Source organism: Pyrus communis, chromosome 9 (assembly GCF_041283825.1).
Source record: "Pyrus communis isolate YQ-2024b chromosome 9, ASM4128382v1, whole genome shotgun sequence".
Lineage (NCBI taxonomy): Eukaryota > Viridiplantae > Streptophyta > Magnoliopsida > Rosales > Rosaceae > Pyrus > Pyrus communis.
Window position 1 is genome coordinate 1,273,588 of NC_142573.1, and position 17,886 is coordinate 1,291,473.

At 39.1% G+C, this 17,886-nt stretch overlaps 3 protein-coding genes across 6 annotated transcripts; 2 read left to right on the forward strand and 1 right to left on the reverse strand.

Annotated features, from left to right (window-relative positions):
* Positions 1-504: 504 nt before the first annotated feature.
* On the forward strand, positions 505-4,406 carry LOC137739442 (uncharacterized). 3 transcript variants are annotated; one of them, XM_088700600.1, is made up of 7 exons: positions 562-853; positions 965-1,056; positions 1,168-1,267; positions 1,555-2,413; positions 2,565-2,701; positions 3,017-3,813; positions 4,139-4,406. In XM_088700600.1, exons 1-7 carry the CDS (start codon positions 753-755, stop codon positions 4,141-4,143), a joined length of 2,091 nt encoding a protein of 696 aa, XP_088556726.1. In that variant the 5' UTR covers positions 562-752; the 3' UTR covers positions 4,144-4,406. The 3 variants fall into 3 exon arrangements, with proteins under 3 accessions (XP_068335111.2, XP_088556726.1, XP_068335112.2); XM_068479011.2 differs by having other exon boundaries at positions 4,144-4,406; XM_068479010.2 differs by lacking the exon at positions 4,139-4,406 and having other exon boundaries at positions 505-853; positions 3,017-3,957.
* Positions 4,407-5,578: 1,172 nt separating this feature from the next.
* LOC137739906 (F-box protein At5g51370) lies at positions 5,579-7,487 on the forward strand. Its single transcript, XM_068479653.2, has one exon. It carries the CDS (start codon positions 5,855-5,857, stop codon positions 7,268-7,270), a length of 1,416 nt encoding a protein of 471 aa, XP_068335754.2. The 5' UTR covers positions 5,579-5,854; the 3' UTR covers positions 7,271-7,487.
* A 520-nt stretch (positions 7,488-8,007) lies between these two features.
* Positions 8,008-12,539, reverse strand: LOC137740082 (uncharacterized). 2 transcript variants are annotated; one of them, XM_068479882.2, is made up of 10 exons: positions 12,264-12,539; positions 11,458-11,980; positions 11,236-11,313; positions 10,494-10,737; positions 10,152-10,402; positions 9,841-10,041; positions 9,597-9,689; positions 9,405-9,506; positions 8,914-9,310; positions 8,008-8,376 (listed from the first exon to the last, which is right to left on the reverse strand). In XM_068479882.2, the coding sequence occupies exons 2-10, from the start codon at positions 11,971-11,973 to the stop codon at positions 8,345-8,347; spliced, it is 1,914 nt and encodes a 637-aa protein (XP_068335983.2). In that variant the 5' UTR covers positions 11,974-11,980; positions 12,264-12,539; the 3' UTR covers positions 8,008-8,344. The 2 variants fall into 2 exon arrangements, with proteins under 2 accessions (XP_068335983.2, XP_088556727.1); XM_088700601.1 differs by lacking the exon at positions 8,008-8,376 and adding an exon at positions 8,638-8,781 and having other exon boundaries at positions 12,264-12,417.
* Positions 12,540-17,886: the final 5,347 nt, after the last annotated feature.

Below are 17,886 nucleotides of genomic sequence, written 5' to 3' on the forward strand. Positions count from 1 at the left end.
AATCCGTTGGTTTTGTTAAAACGTTTGAAGAAAAAAGGAGGAAATGGGATAAGAGAAGAGGCCAGTGAGAGAATTAAAGCTCTAGCCCAAACTATTGAACATGATTACATAGAGCTTGTTTGGATATGCTTTTAAAATGATTAAAAGTACTTTTGGTGAAAGTGTTTTTGGAAACAATCCTTAGTAAAAATGCTAGTAAATCCTGGAAAAACACTTAAAGTGCTCTCTGAAAGAAGCACTAAGCACTTTAAGTAGTTTTGAAACCCAAAAATATTTTTTCTAATAACGTTTTCAGTCATTTTAAAAGCATATCTAAACGAGCTCATAGCCTATGTCATATATTCTTCATACTTTGCTTCCTAGTTCAAATCCTACATCTGTGTTTTAGAATATCGCTAGCATGCCAGTCAGTACTATAGTGTAGTGGTATTACGTTATATTCTACGTCAAACTAAACCGGCATGTTGGTTTAGGTAAACGAAGTGGTGGCTGGCCTGCTGATCAATCTTTTTGCCAAAATGGCCTATATTATATCAGATCAGCCCAAAAGCCCGATACCACCCTCAAGTCCTCAAGTCCAACCCGCCAACTCGGATCTCGTCTTCTCTGACTCACTTGCGGCTTTCAGCTCGGCTCGTCCTCTTCGTTCCCTGCAAATGGACTCCGACTGATCGACTGAGAAACTCACACTTCCCCTAACAGAAACAACCGATCCCATCCGCCATCGGATTTCGAATCCACTCCGGAGAACAATGGCGGAGGGCGGTAGCGAGACCGCCACCGGAGCTAAACCTAAACGTAAACCGATCGTATGGCTGGGGATCTTCCTCATCTCCCACAGCTTCTTGTTCAGGTAATTAATTTAATTTATTTCTATATATTACATCCCCATACTAAATTATCATGGCTGTCACCAGCTAATGCTGATAACGATGAATTGGCGGTCGTTTTTCTCTTTTGTCAGTGTCGTTTTCTCCGCCGCCGGGGTGGTGGCGCTCTTGCTGCTTCCGGTTCTCGCCAAGAACACTTATATTTCCGAGAATGCCCTCATGCCTGGTCAGTTCTCCAATTTCTCTCTATTTTTCACTTCCGTTTGGGTTATTTATCGAAAAGTATTCGGTTATGAACATTGTTCTGTTGCTGCTGATGTGGTTGCTTAATTCGCAGGCTCCGTGGCGTCTATGCTTTCGAATCAGGAGGTTGCAGAGGCGAATAGATTGGTAAACGATTTGACTAATTCGAATTCGAAGACTCTGGGTTCAGCAATGTATGTCATTCGTTTAAATTTTCGGTGCACTTTATTGTTTATGTTGATTGTAGTTTGTAGAGTGTAGACATTGCTGTTTACCGTTCGAAGTTACTTAAAAAGCCAAAATTTAAACTTTTTGCTTCGGGCTCCGGCACTGGAAAGGGAAACTACTGTCTAATATTTAGAGGTTGATTTAAGTACCATGGTAGATTGCTCGATCGGGCACATTACATCTTAAGTTTTCGACTTTGAAAGTAGATTAATTGATCGTGTCAGATTTATCAAACTTTTACGGTATGTTTCAGAGGAAGTCAAAGAATCATTGCCCAGCATATGTCGAACTTGGGTGCTGAAGTTAGTTTTCACAAGTTCCATCCTCAGTTAAACCAATTTCACCCGCTCCACTTCTTTTCTAGCCCTGATTCTGGAAGAGTTGAGCAGAACGTCAGTTGTGCGTTGCATGGGGTCAATACTGTTGGAATTATTAGAGCACCACGTGGTGATGGGAAGGAAGCTATTGTCTTAGTTACTCCTTTCAATTCAGCTAAAGTGAACCCGAATGAAGCCTTTTCTTTGGGCATTGCATACTCGGTATTTTCCTTGCTCAACAGAGTTCCTTGGCTGGCCAAGGATGTTATATGGCTCATTGCCGATTCCCAATTTGGAGAGTATGCTGCAGTTTCTGCTTGGCTAAGAGACTATCACACGCCTGTATTTAGTGGACTGGGTACGCTAGATGCAGAAATGTGTCCTGAAAGCAATAATCTGTATGAAATGAATGAGAACCTGTCAACAGAAAGGGCGATTTACGACGGATTTAAACGTGCTGGAACCATGGCTGCAGCTCTTGTCATCAAGGTAGCAGATCGAAGTGAACATTTTGAGGATAGTCTAGGCATCTATGCTGAGGCATCCAATGGGCAGATGCCAAATCTTGACCTCATCAATGTTGTGAATTACTTAGCAGTGCATAGGCAAGGTTTGCGGGTAAAGGTGGAGAAACTTTGGTCTTTACTTGGCTTGAAGTGGCTCAAGACTTTGGGTGAAATATTAGAATCCCTAGGACATTTTGCTAGAAGCTTAAATCCCGACTGGAAATTTGGTATCCCAGCTGCTGATTATGTCGAGGGCAGTGCTACACTTGCAAGTTCATTGTACAACCAGGTCAGTCAACTTTCTTTTTGTTGTCTTAGATTACTTTGTTGATACTTTTAAAATTAAGATGCTAAAAATCTTTGTTTATAGTTTTGAATTTGATGTAAAAGGATATAAAACAAAGATATTTATACTTATATCAAATTCTTCATGATGCCAGGCTTTGGGTATCCCCACTGGTCCTCACGGTGCCTTCCGTGATTACCAAGTTGATGCAATTACGTTGGAAATTTTCCCCCAATTTTCTTCTTTGGAGAACATAGCCAGGCAAAATGACTTACTTCTACGAAGTGCCCGGTTAGTGCTGAATAGCATCTACTTCCTAGAAATATTGATTCCTAATAAGTTGATCCTTGCAATTTTCATTTTCATTTGATATGTCATATATAAGATTTTTTTTTTTTTTTTTTTTGGTTTCTGTAAGCATTTAAAGCTTTTTAGGGCATCTTCAATTTTACAGTTTGTTCTTTTTGTTTTCTACTATTATCTTTTCCTCCGGTCATACTCATGATTTCTTATTGTACTTGCGTATGCATCTATGGCATGCAATAATATGAATATTCAGTATTTGAGTGGAAATTTTTGTTGTGGGTTTCTTTTTTATTTATGCAGATTAATTGAAGGAGTCATTCGGTCAGTAAACAACCTTCTAGAGAAGTTTCACCAGTCATTTTTTCTGTACCTATTAACTTCTCCGGCTAAATTTGTGTCAGTGGGAGTCTACATGATTGCTTTTGCCCTACTAGTTGCCCCACTCCCCTTGGTAGCAGCTTCTCTCTATGTTAATTCTAGTAACTCTGATTCTAGTGTGAAAAAAGGGAAACCTGCTTCCTCGGCCATCGTCACTCTCAAATCATGGAAATGGCTATATGCAACAAAGAAGGCTTTTATTGTCCACTTGTGGGGTTCTGTTGTTTCATTACTCCCGTATTTTATCTGTCAAATACCGAGTTGCACCCCAACAACCAGCTTTGCAATCTGGGTTTCGCTTTCAGTTCTCAGCCTTGTGGTCATGTACATGGTTTTGGCTTCTCCGTCTTCTCATGCCAATGAATCTCAACCTCAAAGAGAAGAATGGCCCATCTTGAAATCAGTGACTCTTTCAGCTGCCTTCACTGGTTTGTGTCTCATGTCGGTCATTAACTTTGCTACAGCAGAGATTGGGGGGTTACTGATGGTACCAATGTGCTTGATGGCTCATCCGTTGAAGCCCGATGTTAAAGCTAGGAGCATAAGAACACTTTCAAGGGCGGTTTGCAATCTCATTCTGGGGTTTATTGGGTTCCCGCCAGTTGCTTTTATAGTGTTGAAAGCTGCATTCGAAGGTTCCGGCAGCACTAATGTTGGTGACTTCTGGTCCTGGGTGGAGTCTCTCTGGGCCTGGAACAGTGCTACTTACCTCTACATAGGTATGGTTCACCTGCCATGCTGGGCGTTGTGTATTCATATTTTGTTTCGTCGTTCTTAACACGTTATAAACAACGTTCACATGAATTTGTAGCTGGTTAGACCTGCAGAGAATTAGAAAATGAAGATTACTGCTTTTGTGTGTCTATAATATGTGTGTAGTGACTGTTGTGCAAGTGTGGGATGGGTTTAGAGAATGCATCATTGGGCATAAAATTGAGGCTAGTTTCCATGTAATACATGAGAAAAACTTACCTGCAATGGGATGTCATTGTGTCGGTATCCCACATCAATCACTCAAAACAATGCGTTTTAACTTTCTCATAGGCTAGACCAGTGCATGCGTGATTGACTTGGGATACTGATATCTCCGTTGAACAAGTAGGATGGAAATTAAATGCAGTAAAAGAGACTGATGAGGACCTATTGCCTGCTGGCTTAGGCCATTTGCCAGGTAAGGAATTTAGGCCGCAGAATAAAGATGGTTGTGGTTCGAAGGTCCTACACAACACAGCTAGTGTTTCATTTCTTTTTGTATTTTGGTTGGTTTAGTGTCACTTTAGATATACAAATACACATTCAAGAGTTCTACGGCTGTGATTGCTATACCGTCGCATAACAAGGTGTCAATCAAATATAGGACAACCTTAAATACTACTACATTCAAGGGGTAAATGAATATACGTTGTTAACCGCTTGAGCTACAAGTTTTATGTAAACACATTGTGCGTGAATTCTTCTTAAGCAGAGATATTTTCATACGATCAGGATTAGTCTTAATGAATATTTTTGTTTTTGTTTTTTTTTTTTTTTTTAACAAACGATAGTATTTACTAAGGGAGTAGGGGGTGAACTAAGTTTTACACTGAACCAGCCATAATAATGTGGTTCAATTTAGCTTTTGGTGATAATCAAATCTAAGACCTTTTACTTGCAAGTAAAGATGAATACTACTAGACCGTAATATCAAATGGTCTCAATAAAATTAGTATAAATACTTACATGTTAAAAATGCACTATCAATCTAATTGAATGATTATCGATATAAAAAATTAGTGACCTTGAATAGTTAAATAGATAGATATTTCTCATCGTGTTAGGTCGACGGATCTTCTCAATTCAAAGATTTAACATTTTATGGATCTTCTCAACTCAAAGATTTAACATTTACGGCACGACCTGATAACAGTTATGATGAGAGATCTTCTAGATAAGTATCTTACATCTGAATTGGATTCTCCTGATTAAAGAATTTTTTTTCTAATTGTTCGGAAATAATTAAAAGATTTTCTAAAAGAAATACAGGCATGGGAGAATCTCTAGGACATTTATCATACTCGTGTTGTAGGCTTTCCTTTTCAGTGGTTGAATTTGCTTGGGACGGGGTACACGAGAATCACAAACTTACGGCTGCCGTTGGATGATGGTAGAGTCTATCATTAGTTACTTTTCTGGTCCCACTGCCCCTCACTTCACATGCCTTGTCGCGTGTGTGGGTCACGTAACCCCTTGAGAACGTTGGTATGAAGAAATTTTTAGTTGTAATGAAAATACGGATGGTACATCACGTGGTTTTATGTAAGTAGTGAGAAATTTTAATTTTTAAGTTATTAACCTCTTAACACACATATTACATAATTTATATAAAAACATGTGATGTATCATCTCGTGTAACGATCACATCGAAAAATCTCTCATTGGTGTGTGAACGCACTTGAAACTTTGAACTGCAATTAAAGCAAACTCCCCACAGAATCTAGTAAGCAAAACCAAATGAAAACAAAGCACCAGCAAAGCAAATAACCAAATAGTTGATGCTGCCAAAAAGTCTTTACACTTGCATCTGCAATTCTGACGTTACGTGCCAATAATATATAGTTACCGATTTGTGATTTTATAGACACTAATGTTACGACGGCGGTAATACTCGTAAGGGGCTCACATCCGAAGATTCTCATCTCCATTTGGGTAGGTGGTGACTCGAAAGTAGTTTTATAGAAGAATATATTTAGATGATGAAGGTTACGAAAAATTGAGAGAAAGATGGACAAGGCGCTATGTGATGAACTAGTTCAAGAAGTCTTCCAAAGGCTGCCTCCATCAACGTCCTCCACCGTTTCTTTGGTCTCCAAGCGGTGGCTCCACCTCTACCGCACCTCCACCACCTCCCTCTCTCTCCGTCTCACCCCTCATCCTTCCACCCTCCCTTCTCTCTCCTCCATCCTCTCTCACTACCCCTTCCTCTCTACCCTCTCTCTCCTCTTACCCCCCGACCCTCCCACTGTCGGAAAATCCACCGCTTTTTCCGACCACCTCCTCCTCCTAGTCTCCTCCTTCTGCCCCAAGCTTCACAGCCTCAGGTTCTTAGCCGGCCCTGTCTCTCTTTCCTCCCTCACTTCTCTCTCCTCATCATGTACCCACCTCACCTCTCTCTGCATCAATCTGTCCAGGCCTCTATTCCTCATGTGGGTCCTCAAGTTTCGGTCTTTGAAGGAACTGTCGATCAGGGTTTGCTCTGGGGACGGCGTTGACCCCAATTGGGAACATGGGTTTTCTGCAGAGGAGGATTCGGCTGCAGAATTAGGTTTGGAGAGTCTCTGTTTATCTGGAATCGGAGATGACGATAGGGGTTTTGGGTGGCTGTGGAGGAGCTGCAGAAAGCTGAAGAAACTGCAGTTGAAGAGCTGTGAAGGGATTGGGGATCGAGGGTCATTTTCGTCATTTGCCATGTGTTTGCAGGGTGTTCAGGAGCTGGAGCTCCGGACTTGTAGGGCGATAATCGACGGCGTTCTACTGAAAGTGGCGGAGAATTGTGATTCTCTGACTTCACTTTTGGTTTATGATGGTGGCAGCAGAGATGGTCTGCTTAGATTCTTCAGCCGAAGGCGTTGTAACCTGCGAAAACTCGATTTTCGATTGCCTCTCGACCTTAATAACGATCATCTGTTGGCTGTGGCGAAGAATTTCAGAAGCATTTCAAGTATTAAGCTTCAAAGTTGCTGTCTTGTGAGTGGTGAAGGCATCAAGGCTCTTGCTATCGCTGCGAGTTCTGGCCTCGAAGAATTGGCACTGGTGAATTGTGACGTGGTTGAAAGAGAACCGGGGTTGTTGGCCACATTAGGACAGAATTTGAGGCAATTGAGGAAGCTGGATTTGTCTTATAACGAAATGTTGGTGGATAAAGAGTTTGTATCGATGTTAGTTTCGTGTAATAATTTGGTTGATTTGAGATTGAAAGGGTGCAGAAGGCTTACTTATGCAGCCATGGTTTCGATTTTTAAGAGCTGTAAGCATTTGGAGAGTGTTGATATCATGCACTGTCCTGAGATTCAAGCTGACGCGATTGAGTTTTTGGTGCTCAGCTGCCCTCGGCTGAGACAGGTGCAGGTGGAGCAAAGCAAGGTAACGGATGTCGCAAAGACTTGGGCCTCATGTGAGTTCGTTGCGGCTGATGCTTGATTCGGCAAAGCTACAAATGTATGTTTATGTTAATAACATGTTTCCAAGGAAGCGAAACAGGTATTTATCGATTCACTATACTTGTTCTGTTTTAAATTGTATGTATGTTTGTTGTCTGGAGATGAACTCCAGAACAGCAGCTCGTGCTCCTCTCTGAATATGGTACTTGTATGTGTATGAATGTTGATTATTTATAAATCATAAGAGTATTGCATCAGTTACATCTAATTATCCGGTTTTGTTGGAAGCAAACCAGTTGAAACAAAATATATGATTTGGTTCTGCAGTTAAGAAAAGTAGTATGTTGCTCCGGTTGTATAAGATTTTATCTTAAGAACCCATGCGCTGCTGTTTGGCCTCGAATGATTAGTGAAGAGCGGATGAAACATGCCGCGAAGTTTATCTTTTCGAGCTGAATTTTGATCCGGCTCTGATAGTCTCATGCTTGTGCTTGTAAATGGTTCATCGGGAATTCTTTGAACGTTTCAAAATGCATAACTGAGCATCTGTTCAGTTCCTAAACCCTGATCGTGCAGCCACTGATTGTGTAAGACTCTGTTTTCAGGTTCTTAGGTGGTTCCGTCTCCCCTGGTTTCCGGCTGTTTGTTAGTTAGGTTGGTTGGTTGATTCTATATGGATGCATTTAAAGATGCAAAGTCGTTCCCATTTGATTGGATTTCTGGATTAAAAGTCATTCTCTTGGTTGGTTGGTTGGTTGGATTCGAAAACTCAACAAATTAACAACAAATGATTTAAGTTTTGCAAGAAGGAGAGCAGTCCGACGGCATACATGGTCCGGATGTTCCTACACAAGTTTTTTTCTTGAAATACACGACCTACTTGGGAAGCAAACATGGTTGTTCTCTGCTCGATATTGATCAGAGAACTCATTCAATCAAGATTTTAGTGAATTCTAAGTCTATTCAAAGAGTCATTGGTTCATCGCTCTCCATGGTGGCTGTCGGCGACTGCTCACCAACCCCTTCGCCATTGCCGGCGTATCTAGGTTGATTTTCCGCTAACAGCCTTATTTAACCCAACAAGACAGAGGCATAGCTGATAAGTGATGAGATTTCATCTTCTGGATCGGAAACTCCGTGGATGGCCTGAGAATAGAGAACGAAAACAATCATAGTTACAACCTCCAACCCCGTATGAATTGAGTGCCAAACTATATCATGCACGAACTGGACCACAGGGCCTTCCGCCAAGAGCAAAATCTCAGATATAAACTCGAGTTTATGCAGTGTAAACAATAGCTAAATGGAAACAAAATATGAAAAAAAGACCCCGTTACAACCAATGTATCCGTTAAGAGACCGTTGCAAAGTTTGCCTCTTGAGATGTCGAATTTCAGGTACCTAAATGCTTATAACCGGAGTTTTAAAGCCATTTCAGGTCATTGAACTAAAAAACAGACATAAACGCATCCTTCTTTGGACTGTTTCTCAATTAGGAATTATGAAACAGTATACGTTCGTGGTGCCCGACTCCTATTCTTCCCTATCAGTCTTTTAACAAACAAGAAAAAATAAAACTCCCAATGCAAATGAATTGTGCTTCAATATATCCATATTTCCGCGAAAATATATATGATAAGTAACCCGTTAGAAAATAGAGAGTCAGTGTTCAAAGATGCATACCATTTCGGGTGAGTAGATTTCCAGTAGGCCTCTCGATCGGGGCAGGGGGCTGCATATGACTCGTCAACTGTACTAGTAAACCTTCAAACCTATTCATTTGATCTGACAGCAAACCCTCAAGACGACCAAATTGCTCTTTCAAGCCCTGTATCTCAGCTGCACTCTTTTGTTCATACTCTTCTTGTCGCTGCTTTGCTTCTTCAAGTTGCCTTTTGAGTTCACTAACAGTATATGACGATGACGATGACGGTGTTCCCCATAACTCTTTTGGGGTTACACCACCGTAACCACGTAATCTCGAGGGACGCTCAGGTCCAAAAACCTTTACAAAAATCTCGTCTTCTGTCATCTGTGAGTTCTCCGCAGCCATTTGAGCATACAATTTCTTGAGCTTTGACTGCGTTCACAAAATGGAACTCAACACACGTATTAAAATAACTAATAATTAGGCATGCTTGCAGCTTTAGTTTAATTACAGGTTCAATATATACCAATGCCTCCTGTGTAGCTGGATTTGGAGCCTGTCCATCAGGCCGAACATGGGTGCGTTCCCAGAAAAGTGTACGGCCAGGCTCATTTCCAGTCTTCTTTTTCTGCCATTGCAACCAAAAAACAAGAAGAGAGATGAGAATGCCAGTAAAATATTACTAAACACAAGATGCAGTAAGTGAAACAGGTCATACCTCTTCCTCGAGGACTTGCGAGAAGCTCTTGGACCCACACGTGTGAATTATGGTATTCTTGGAACGATTCTCCTTGTATTGCTTACTGATTTTCTGCATTCAAGGAAGGGACCATTAATGTATAACAATCTAACTACAAACAGAGTAGATAACTGAAAGGAAAATAGGGAATATAACGTAGTTCTTGATTTTTTTTCCCCTTGTTATCTTCTTTGATATCATGATATCTAACATTTGGTAGTACCTGCCATTCAGGTGAGGTCCACAAGTTTACAAGATACTGCCAATCCTCCTCTGTAACATTTGGTGGTACTTTTTCACGTGCTTCCTCAGTCGTCTCACATGTTTCAAACCACGTCGTCTTCAGGTGATGCCGATAACTGTTGTAGGATCTATGAATCTGATCCAAAACCCATTTCATGTGATCTTCGACTTTGAAACGCTTCTGAAAAACATACATGAAGATATATTACACAATAAACATGGCAAAATGGGATTCAAGGGAAAATCAATTGTTACAGTTTGAACCAATTCTATGATTTTCGTTGTACTAACCAACATATGTTCAAATGCCTTCTGTTTAATATCAGATGGGATTTCCTTCCATGACTTAACCTGTAGGGGTATCTCCCGGGTTTGCCTAACCAGGGCTGTACACTCTGATTTGAAGAAAGTGGTGGTTTGACCTACGGGCCTCCGGTTCTTCCAGCTGACTTCAAATCTTTCCCCGATAGGAAGTTGAGCTAGTCTAAGGTTACGGGTAGGTCCTCGCGTCTTCCTTTTCCCCACATTAGAGCTTAGTAAAACTAAAAAGAATCTAATCAAAAATTTAACAAAAATGATGGTAGCCCACACTGGTAATGTTATAAATTCATAAAAGTAATGGGAAACCCTTACGGTTACTTGCCCCGGGTTCTTTACTGCACAAACCAGCAGCTGTCCAATATTTCATGAATTTCTCCTCCACGCGTTTCATAAGGTTCAAAACAAAGTTACCCTCATTGTAATAGTTGCAACAGTTCTTCCAAATGTATTGGACATCCTTGAATACATCCTCCGCGTTCATATACTTGGTACCATTTTGAAGATGGCTGCATATAGTTCCAAAATCCATTGGTGTCTCTACAACATCAAAGTAATCCTGGTTCCAGAAAGGACAAAAAGAAACAAAAGAGAAGATAAAACAGTAAGGCAGAGAAATAATCATGATCGAAAGGCAACAGCACATTTCAGAACACATATGACATGCATAACGGCATTCAGCATTATATAGTGATTACCAAGAAGTAAGAACTCATTTTGATACCTACTACCTAGATAGCTAAGTCATAGTTCGGTGCAGACAAAACAAAAGACTCGGGTCAATTTTCCACTAAATTTACAAGCTTAATGGTAGTCAAGTTTGTTACCCCAGGCAAGTTTTTTACATGTTTGACATGGTACCTTGACATACTTGATGCTAAAAGCCCCAATCCCCTCTTAGAAGCTCTTAATACCCCAATAGAGATAAGGGATTATTTCACTTTTTTACACACAAAAAGAAGACAGACACCAGATTGTGGTACATCAAAATGATCACCGAGTCATGTTATTACTTAAGAAAAAGATTAAGACTATGCATATAGAAAGTCACACTCACAGGTAATCTCATAGCAACTGGATCCACGGGAGTGTTGAAAGGTACAGCTGCATCCATTTTCATAACCTTCTTAATGACCTAAAATGTAAAATCGTTCGAGAACAGCAGTAACTAGTAAGTTCAATCACACTAAGCATAAGAATATAGAAAAGACTATACAAGCAGAGCCCGAAATTGTAAACCAAAACGATATGGAAACCTGTTACAAAATATCTATCATACCGCCAGGGCAGCACTCAATTCTTTCTTGTTACAGGGAGGATCCTGCAACGGCATTACTTGCTCATTCTGGACTCTACTCCAAGAACCTAAGACGGTCAATGGCATATTTTGTGCGTGATCATTCTGGTTGGATGAGTTTCCCATCTGGAGATCACCTTCACCATACCTGCTAAGCAAGTTCTGCACCACGGTGCTTGCATTTTGATCACCATCTGACCAGTCACTCTCCATCGAAGAAGGATCACTAACCGAATCATTCTCCAATTCATTGTTACAATCCTCATCATCACGGTCTTCGTCATCAGATTGATTCCACCCAAAATCATTTCTTTCTTCTTCAACATTCTGGTTAACAAAACTCAAGAACGCTTTCTCATTCTCATTGACCACTCTCTCATTGACCAATCTTTCACTGACCACTCTCTCACTGACCACTCTTTCACTGACCACACCCGGAGCCGGATTTTTTCGTGGCCTTCCCCTTCCCGTTCCCGGGAATGCTTGTTTCCGCTTCATGATCTACCTACAAATATTCAAAATTTAAAGGAAATCAGATACATTATATACAACAGCAATCGTATGCCAAAACGAATCCTATTTCGGCTATTAAAAGCTTCAAAATTCGTTGAATTCATTTCAAAGGGAAACAGAAATCAGTCAAAGATACTATCTTTTAGTGACAATTGAGCGGCATAAAAGCTTAGTTACCGCAAATTTCACTTCACGGCAACCTATACATACACACATATTATAGATGTAAGTTTATCTGAAACAAAAGGATGCAAGACCCAGAATCGTGTAGTTACCTCTTTCCTGTACGAATTGGATCGCAGGAGATCAGGATTTGGGGAAGTTGGACAATTGGGGATTTAGGGTTTTGAATACCTTGATTTTATCTGGAGTCCTCGCAGTGACAACCAGCACGCGCATTGTCGCGGTAGGTGTGTGTTGTGGGGACATACCGCTTAAACTGTTACGGATACTTTTATAAAGCCAACCAACCAGAATTTTGTCATTAATGAGTAAATGGAGGGTTTGGTCACAAAAAAAAAAATTGTAAATCAACGGATTTGTGGCAGCTCAATGGGCTAAGCACTTCGCCCTTTCCGTTTGAGGTCTCGAGTTTGATTTCTTTATCTTTAATAGTGCTTATATGAAAGAACGTCAATTAAATTAGATTCGATTCGGTTAAAAAATGAGCAACTTTTTACACGTTATGGATGCGAGACTTTTTGTTTCGTAATATTTTTTTTTTTTTGTAAATACGGTACATTTATTTTGTAAGCAAGCAAGTCAACTATCGCTAAAAAGATAATTCAAACTGAATTCGACCACTTGGTAGAGGAGTAGGTGATATTTTTTAGTGCTTGTTTTCCATATTGATAAGAAGGTTTTGTTACTTTTTAGGAAAGTCAATCATATTAATCCACTGTACTTAATGTACTCATTATTTGTGTCTTATCTCCGTTGATCTAGTTACATAAACCGTTAACTTACTGACGCACAGACATACCAGTGAGCCCATTGAAATATTCGGCCCTGGGCTAGCTTGCCAATTGAGGCTGCCCTTGGCCCAAATATGGGATGGATCTTTTAGTCAAATTCATTGTGGACCATGACTGGACATGATCTTGGGCCATTTTCAGCTAAATGAGGCCTTTTGGACCAGTGCACACGGGGGCCCATTTTTAGACCAAATCTTTCAACGGTCAGGAATTGGTATCAGTGGGACCCAACACAAAATCAGCGGTGCTGTGACAGCTTCGAGAAACATAGGAAAAAGCATCTAGCCGTCACACGGCTCTCACGTTTAGCGGGGCATCAAAACTTTTGGCGCGAAAATAAATGAATAAAAAAATTGGTGGTTTTCAAAGGGGCAATTCCCGCCAAAATTGTCGGGCAGTTCGGGCAGGCAGCATGGCGGGTTGGGTCTCTCTTCTCTGCTGGGGACATTGGGGTGGGCAAGAGCCGGCTGAAACCGCGTGAAAACAAGTCAAGCTTGTGAGGGCCAACGGGCCAATCGGAACGAAATTCAATAAAATTAATTAAAAAATTGCAGGAAAAAAAAATGAATATTTAGTAATTATGTAATTTGAAAAGGTAGTGCTATATTTACATATCTGATTTTATCTCACACATACCTTTGTAATTTTCGTCATAGATTTTCTTCAATTCATTTGATCCGATGACCAAAAATTAAAAGGGATATGAAATGTAAAATGGGTGTGTAGATAGCATCACCCTTTGCAAATTTGAGAAAAGTTGGTTTAACGTTACTATTCTAACTAGTTAGTACTATTGTCTCATGTTATTTATCTTCACTTCAAAGTAAGAGATCTTAGATTTAATTCAAGCGAATTCAAACTCTATTATTAAAAGTAACTCATTTTGAAGCTTATTCCGCTTCCTTCATCATGTAATGTAGATAATATCGTATACGCTAAAAAAAAGTTACTATTCAAAACATTAGGACTAGAATCTTGAGATAGTCTTAGGATTCCTTGGAAGGACCATGTGTACGTGTTTACCACCTTTCTTTCCATTCATTGGATTCCTTCGTTCTTTTTACCCAACCCTAACCCTATCTCCTACCCCCTAACCTGGTTGCCCTCCCTCACGACAGAAATTATAAAAAGGCGATCGTAAAATCCGATTCAAGTAATTTGATTACTATGCTTAAGAGAGAAAACTATTCAAATTACTATGCTTAAGAGAGAAAACTATTCAAATTACTATGCTTAAGAGAGAAACAATTCAGATATCATGATTGATAGCATTATTTATGACATTCGAAAGCTAGCGACAGAAGCGGAGTCCGTTGAGTTTTCCTATGTGCCTCGAGCTTGCAACAGGGTAACTCACTCGATGGCTTCGTTGGTAAACAGAATGGGGCAATCACAAATAGGGTTTACTTTTTTCGAAAATTCTGCTTAGTATTATTGCTGAGAAAACATTGATATTCGTCTTAGATTCAATGAAAATTTGACGCTCGACAAAAAAAAACCATTACTATATACATATGGTAGACTGAATAATTAATTATGATTAATTATAATTTATGATGCTTAGTGCTATGTTTCACTAACTACCATGCATTATATTTTGGTATTTTGGTTGAAGCCCACATGGGTAATGTATTTGTTTAGTCTTTCGAAGATCTATGTGATCTTGTGTTTCAGTAATGCATACATGCTTGTACAATAATTAAAGAATTTGATTAATACATGTGCTCTTTCCTAATCAAATTTTAAGGAGCTCAAACCAACTTTTGACTACCTTGGAAGCATGGTTCATGGAACAATTATTCTCTACCGCTCATAAACTATTGTGGAGCTTGTTTGGTATAACGGATCGGATAGGAAGGAATAACTTTAGTTCTTCAAGGCACAATGAAGGTAAATGAGAACGATTCTTCGTTTTTATGAGATTAAAAAGGATTGGATGTGTAGAAAACTTATTTCTTCTAATTCTCCCATTTTTTGAGTGGATTGGAATGGATTTTTTTTTTTCTTGAGTAATCCTTCTCCTACCGTTAAGTTAATCACAATGTTTATTTTTTTTTCTTCTTTCCCGTACCTTAAAAATAGTGTCTTATCCCATTCAAGTTCGATCATGTTACTAAACAAAGTCTTGAAATACAAAGACTAGTATAACAGTAAAAGAATTGTTATCAGCATGTCAAAATTCTCATTTTGCACCCCAAACTTCTTTATTTAAAAAGAAAAATATATTTGTGAGAAGTGCGAAATGAGATCTTTTTTTAATACCAATAGCAAATTTCTATCAGTAATTGAACTAATAATACCGCCAAACGATGTTATAGGGACTAAGAAACTCTCTTAAATCAACAAGAAGAAAGTAATTATATCGTTGATCAGGAGACAAACCATCACTAATTTGACCATAACGAGAAGAAATAAATAGTATAGTCTGGCTAGCAAGACTTGAAAGTGGAATTTGAATGATGTTTCAAACCCTAATTAAGATATTTGTGACAATTAAAAAGGGTCAATCACTTTAATTAGTTGAACTAAAATTCTGTGGAGACTGAGAAGCAACTTTCATGTTGTCTTCTTCCGAGGAGACGATTTATACTTCGATCCTCGCAGACAAGAAGTCGAGGATTTTAGCTAGCCAGCCGGATAAGGACATGGCTAGTGCTGTTCCATGAGGACAAGCACAAGTCCAATTCATCAGGTCTATATTCCAATTTCGTGAACAGTTTTATCTCAGAGATCTGCAAATTGCCCCATTTGAAAATGATTGTTTGCCTTGGTGCTATGCTGGGGAAAAATACCAAACGAAAGGAAAAGGACTGTCGATTACAATTTACAAGCAGGTTGTGAATTTGAAGAAGCGGAGAAAAACTCGCATGTGACGGGAGTACATCCCGTGCCTTTCGCTTTCAATTGATGAGCGAGAAAGGGAGAGAGGGGATATGTTCACATGCATCCTCTGGACACTACGGAAGTTTTTTTTTTTTTTTTTTTTTTTGGGACAAAGCAATATTCTAATTTTATATAAATTATTAAAGAGGGATTTGAATGAGATTTGTGAGAGCATACTATTTAAGTCAACTTAATTACGCTCAAATTTGTAAACAATCAAGGTTTAACGTTAAATTTTCAAAGATAAAATGAAAGAGAGCGAGTCCACTTCCATACAAAATGGTGGTTTCAATATTGGTGTTACAATTTCTAACTGCTCCAAAATCCATATAGAAATATTCTTGAGAATTGCATGCAATCAAAGCAAGAACGCTAGACACTAGTCGGACGACATGTTGGGACCTAGCAGACTATGTGGATTTAAGTAAATCTATTATATTTCGTGCATATAAGTGTCTGTTTATACTTAAAATATATATAATTTCATCACAAACTACAAAGTAGAATGATATATATATATTATGAAGTATTCAAACATAATGACAACATAGGGAACAAACATATAATGTGTGTTCATTTAAGTATACAACAAGTCCCTAATAATTTATTGTAAAAAATAAAATGTAAAATTAAAGTTATTTATTTTCTGTCTAAGTGAGTCGCAACTTAGGCAGGTCTGGGCAAGCTAAGCGGGCGCCTCAGCAGGTCTAGGAGCCATTTCTTAATTTTCAAATGCCTAGGCATTAATCGGAGCAGTGACTAGCCACCTAGTGCCTAGGCGGCGCTAGACGGAGACTTTTAAAACATTGAATCAAAGTATTGCATCTTTGTAATATCCAATAAACAATACAAACCAAAAATGAAAAATGAAAAAAGAAAAGCAGAAAGTCAAAATTAACCATCTGACTTCTCATTAGAAAAACCCTAATAAACAATCAATTTCATGTGACATCCAAGTCTAACTACACCGCTAAGATGTCTATCCAATCCGAAAAATGTCCCCAATCAAAACAAAAATAGGACTTTAATTTTGAATAGAGATCCTCTCTGGATTTCTGAGTCCGAAGTCCAAGATTAGGAGATTCATACCACTTATTTTAAATACTATGGCACCTATTAGTCTATTTCACAGGTTTATCTCACACAAATCAAGAGTTTGAATCTCTCTTTCTTCAATGGCTTTGATCTCCTAATCCTTAAACTCCGAACATAGATATCCCAAAAGGATCTCAATTCCTTGTTTTTAACTAAAACTTGTTGTACACTTTCTTTAAAAGCCAAAAGAAAAACCTAAAGGATTCTAATCCCTAGAACCCCTTTGTTTAATCTCGCTTAATCACGTTTTTAAACAAATCCCCTGATCATGCAAAAGCATATCCTCCCTAATCCATAAAAAATGGGTTGTTTGGGTGCAAGATAAACATGCCCTAACCTTATCCAAAAAGAGTACACCAAATCGACAACTTGTCTTTGTCATCAAGTGCCGAAAACGTTTAACTTGAAGCTCTACCAAACTAGGCCTTCCAGCCCCACATAGGATTCTAATCTATCACCTTATATTGTATTGTGCTTTGTCTTTAACAGTGAAAGAAGCCTTACATGGAGATAGGGTTTCCAGTTGAGGTGGGGACATCTGATTGGCAGATTAAAAGCAGAGCATGGAATTAAAAAGATACTTGAAGTTGAAAATCAAAGCATCCGTGCAGCAGCTGTAGCATCTCAGCCATGAAAAAGATTTACTTTTCCATGCTTTGGGCAAACATTAGGGTTTTCAGCCAGTTTTTCTCTCAACAATACGCTCATTCTTTGTTATTGTCTTATCGTATATATCAACAATGTTTAGCATACAATATATTAATAACAAAACATATTAACATATTATCAATAATCTGTCTTTTTTATAAAGAACAAACGTCGTACACAAGTTTAGCTACTCAACCAGCTAGACATACAAGTGTATGGTAGGAATTATGACCCTCAACGCATACAGTACATGCGTGTTTGTGCACTAAAAAGAGGAAGGTATTGGAGGCACAGGCTT

What these genes read in the sequence shown, in the direction of transcription:
- LOC137739442 (XM_068479010.2), top strand. Translation starts at nt 753, where the DNA reads ATGGCGGAGGGCGGTAGCGAGACCGCCACCGGAGCTAAACCTAAACGT. An exon ending in AAGACTCTGGGTTCAGCAAT is followed by an intron (nt 1,268 to 1,554) that starts GTATGTCATTCG and finishes GGTATGTTTCAG; the next exon opens with AGGAAGTCAAAGAATCATTG. An exon ending in CAAGTTCATTGTACAACCAG is followed by an intron (nt 2,414 to 2,564) that starts GTCAGTCAACTT and finishes TCATGATGCCAG; the next exon opens with GCTTTGGGTATCCCCACTGG.
- LOC137740082 (XM_068479882.2), bottom strand. Translation starts at nt 11,973, where the DNA reads ATGAAGCGGAAACAAGCATTCCCGGGAACGGGAAGGGGAAGGCCACGA. An exon ending in CAGTTGCTATGAGATTACCT is followed by an intron (nt 10,738 to 11,235) that starts GTGAGTGTGACT and finishes TTCTGGAACCAG; the next exon opens with GATTACTTTGATGTTGTAGA. An exon ending in AGGCATTTGAACATATGTTG is followed by an intron (nt 10,042 to 10,151) that starts GTTAGTACAACG and finishes TATGTTTTTCAG; the next exon opens with AAGCGTTTCAAAGTCGAAGA.
- LOC137739906 (XM_068479653.2), top strand. Translation starts at nt 5,855, where the DNA reads ATGGACAAGGCGCTATGTGATGAACTAGTTCAAGAAGTCTTCCAAAGG.